Source organism: Empidonax traillii, unplaced genomic scaffold, assembly GCF_003031625.1.
Source record: "Empidonax traillii isolate 1590-97213 ecotype Southwest subspecies unplaced genomic scaffold, ASM303162v1 scaffold2456:size58518, whole genome shotgun sequence".
Classification (NCBI taxonomy): Eukaryota; Metazoa; Chordata; class Aves; order Passeriformes; family Tyrannidae; genus Empidonax; species Empidonax traillii.
Window position 1 is genome coordinate 21,428 of NW_020957649.1, and position 3,546 is coordinate 24,973.

The 3,546-nt window shown below is 54.7% G+C and overlaps 1 protein-coding gene across 1 annotated transcript in view; it reads right to left on the reverse strand.

The window, feature by feature from the left end:
• LOC114071942 (bromodomain-containing protein 4-like) overlaps positions 1-3,546 on the reverse strand; it is a gene marked incomplete at both ends in the record, with an annotated part of 41,181 nt that overhangs the window by 21,402 nt on the left and 16,233 nt on the right. The window contains one exon of the mRNA XM_027909829.1: positions 2,351-2,697. Within this exon, the coding sequence (XP_027765630.1) occupies positions 2,351-2,697 (347 nt within the window). The remainder of the gene's footprint in view (positions 1-2,350; positions 2,698-3,546) is intronic.

The window sequence follows — 3,546 nt, forward strand, 5'->3', positions numbered from 1 at the left end:
CTCATTAACCACCCATATCAACTAACTAACCATCTGTAATTAACTCATTAACCACCCGCCATCAACTAACTAACCATCTGTAATTAACTCATTAACCACCCGCCATCGACTAACTACCCATCTGTAATTAACTCATTAACCACCCACCATCGACTAACCAACTGCCTGGGATCGACTAACTAACCACTATAATTAACTCATTAACAACCCATATCAACTAACTAACCATCTGTAATTAACGCAGTGACCACCTGCCATCAAACTAACCATCTGTAATTAACTCATTAACCACCTGCCATCAACTAACCAACTGCCTGGGATCGACTAACTAACCATCTGTAATCACCTCATTAACCGCCCATATCAACTCATTAACCACCCACGATCAACTCATTAACCACCCACCCACGATCAACTCATTAACCACCTGTAGTCACCTCATTACCCACTCACCATCAACTAACCAACTGCCTGGGATCAACTAACTAGCCGCCCATCCATAATTACCTCATTAACCCCCCATGATCAACTAACTAACTGCCTGTAATTACCTCATTAACCACCCATATCAACTAACCAACCACCCAGGATCAACTAACTAAGCACCTGTAATTGCCTCATTAACCAGCCATATCAATTATCCAACCACCCATAATCACCTCATTAACAGTCCATAATCAATTAACCATCCAGCCATAATCGCCTCATTAACCACCTGTAATTACCTCATCAACCACCCACAATCACCTCATTAACCACCCATTAATCACCCATTAATCACCTCAGGTCTTTTAGAGCTTAATCAACTACCCATTAATCACCTTATTAACCACCATTAATCACTTAATGAACCACCCATTAATCACCTCACTGTTGTTAATTAACCACTCAGTAATCACCTTAGTGTTGTAAACTGTTAATTCGCTACCCATTAATCATTGCTAAGGGCTAATTAACCACCTACTAATTACCTGGGCTTTGTTAAGGACTAATTAACCACCTACTAATTACCTTGGCATTGTTAAGGGGCTAATTAACCACCTACTAATTATCCTGGCATTGTTAAGGGCTAATTAACCACCTACTAATTATCCTGGCATATCCCTGCAGGTCCTAAACCCCGAACTGGAACCCCTCGAGATCCCAAACCTTAAACTGGAGCCCCTCGAGATCCCAAACCCCAAACTGGAACCCCTCAAGATCCCAAAGCCCAAACTGGAGCCCCTCGAGATCCCAAAGCCCAAACTGGAACCCCTCGAGATCCCAAAGCCCAAACTGGAACCCCTTGAGATCCCAAACCCCAAACCGGAGCCCTTTGAGATCCCAAACCCCAAACTGGAACCCCTCGAGATCCCAAAGCCCAAACTGGAGCTCCTTGAGATCCCAAACCCCAAACTGGAACCCCTCGAGATCCCAAACCCCAAACTGGAACCCTTTGAGCTCCTGAAGCCCCAAACCCCAAGTGGAGGCTCTGCAGGTCCTAAAGCTCCAAACCTCAGCTGGGACCCTGCAGCTCCTGAAGCCCCAAACTGGAGCCCCTCAAGATCCTAAAGCCCCAAACTGGAACCCCGGAATCTCCAAACCCCAACTAGAGCCCCTTGAGATCCTAAAGCCCAAACTGGAGCTCCTGCAGGTCCCAAAGCCCAAAGTGGAACCCCTCAAGCTCCTAAAGCCCCAAACTGGAACCCCTCGAGCTCCTAAAGCCCCAAACTGGAGCCCTTTGAGATTCTAAATAACAAACTGGAACCCCTTGAGATCCCAAAGCCCAAACTGGAACCCCTCGAGATCCCAAACCCTGAACTGGAACCCCTCGAGATCCCAAAGCCCAAACTGGAACCCCTCGAGATCCCAAACCCCAAACTGGAGCCCCTCGAGATCCCAAAGCCCAAACTGGAGCCCCTTGAGATCCCAAACCCCAAACTGGAACCCCTGCAGCTCCTGAAGCCCCAAAACCCCAACTGAAACCCCTTGAGATCCTAAAGCCTCAAACTGGAACCCCTCGAGATCCTAAAGCCCCAAACTGGAACCCCTCGAGATCCTAAAGCCCCAACCTGGAACCCCTCGAGATCCTAAAGCCCCAAACTGGATCCCCCGCCAAGCCCCAAACTGGATCCCCCGCAGGTCCCCAAGCCCCAAACCGGATCCCCCACAGGTCCCCCAAGCCCCAAACCGGCTCCCCCGCAGGTCCCCCAAGCCCCAAACTGGATCCCCCACAGGTCCCCAAGCCCCAAACTGGAGCCCCTGCAGGTCCCCAAGCCCCAAACTGGATCCCCAAGCCCCAAACCGGATCCCCAAAGCCCCAAACCGGCTCCCCCGCAGGCCCCCCAAGCCCCTGTTTCCCGGGGGGTACCTGGGGGTTTCCTCTTCTTGCGCAGGCAGGAGGTGACGTAGCGCTCCAGCTCGCGCAGCGTCGACGGCTTCAGCGTCTCGAAGTCGATCTCGATCTCGTCGGGGTTGGAGTTCTTGAGCGACGGCTCCCGGGACTGGATGATGTGCACGACGCGGCCCAGCTTCTCCCCGGGCAGTTTGTTGATGTCCAGGCTCAGCTGCCGCTTCTCCTCGTAGGACATGGGCTTGCACTTGTCCTCCTCCTCCGACTCGTAGGCGGGCGCGGCCTTGCTGGGCTTGGCCGCCACCGGCTCCTTCTTGCTGCTTGGGACAGTGGGGATGGGGTCAGAGACCGGCCTGAACCCCACACTGGAGTTCCAAAGGGCCAGGGGGGTCAGTCAGGGCCAGGGGGGGTCAGTCTGGGACTGGGAATGGGGTCAGAGCCCGGCCTGAACCCCACACTGGAGTCCTGAGGGGTCAGGCTGGGACTGGGAACGGGGTCAGAGCCCGGCCTGAACCCCATATTGGGGTCCTGAGGGGTCAGGGGGGTCAGTCTGGGACTGGGAATGGGGTCAGAGCCCGGCCTGAACCCCATATTGGATTCCTGAGGGGTCAGGGGGTCAGGCTGGGACTGGGAATGGGGTCACAGCCCGGCCTGAACCCCATACTGAAGTTCCAAAGGGCCAGGGGGGTCAGTATGGGACTGGGAATGGGGTCACAGCCCGGCCTGAACCCCATATTGGAGTCCTGAGGGGTCAGGGGGGTCAGGCTGGGACTGGGAATGGGGTCACAGCCCGGCCTGAACCCCACACTGGAGTCCTGAGGGGCCAGGGAGGTCAGGCTGGGTCAGGGGGTTGGTCTGGGCCTGGGAATGAGGTGAGAGCCCGGCCTGAACCCCTCACCAGAGCCCTGAGGGGTCGGGGGGGTTGGTCTGGGCCTGAGAACCAGGGAGTTGGGCCTTTGTGATGTCGGCCTGAGACACCAAAACTGAGCTCAACCTGCTCCTGGACACCCAAAACTGAGCTGAAACTGCTCCTGGACACCCAAAGCTGAGCTCCAGCTGCTCCTGGACACCCAAAGCTGAGCTCCAGCTGCTCCTGGACACCCAAAGCTGAGCTCCAGCTGCTCCTGGACACCCAAAGCTGAGCTCCAGCTGCTCCTGGACACCCAAAGCTGAGCTCCAGCTGCTCCTGGACACCCAAAGCTGAGCTCCAGCTG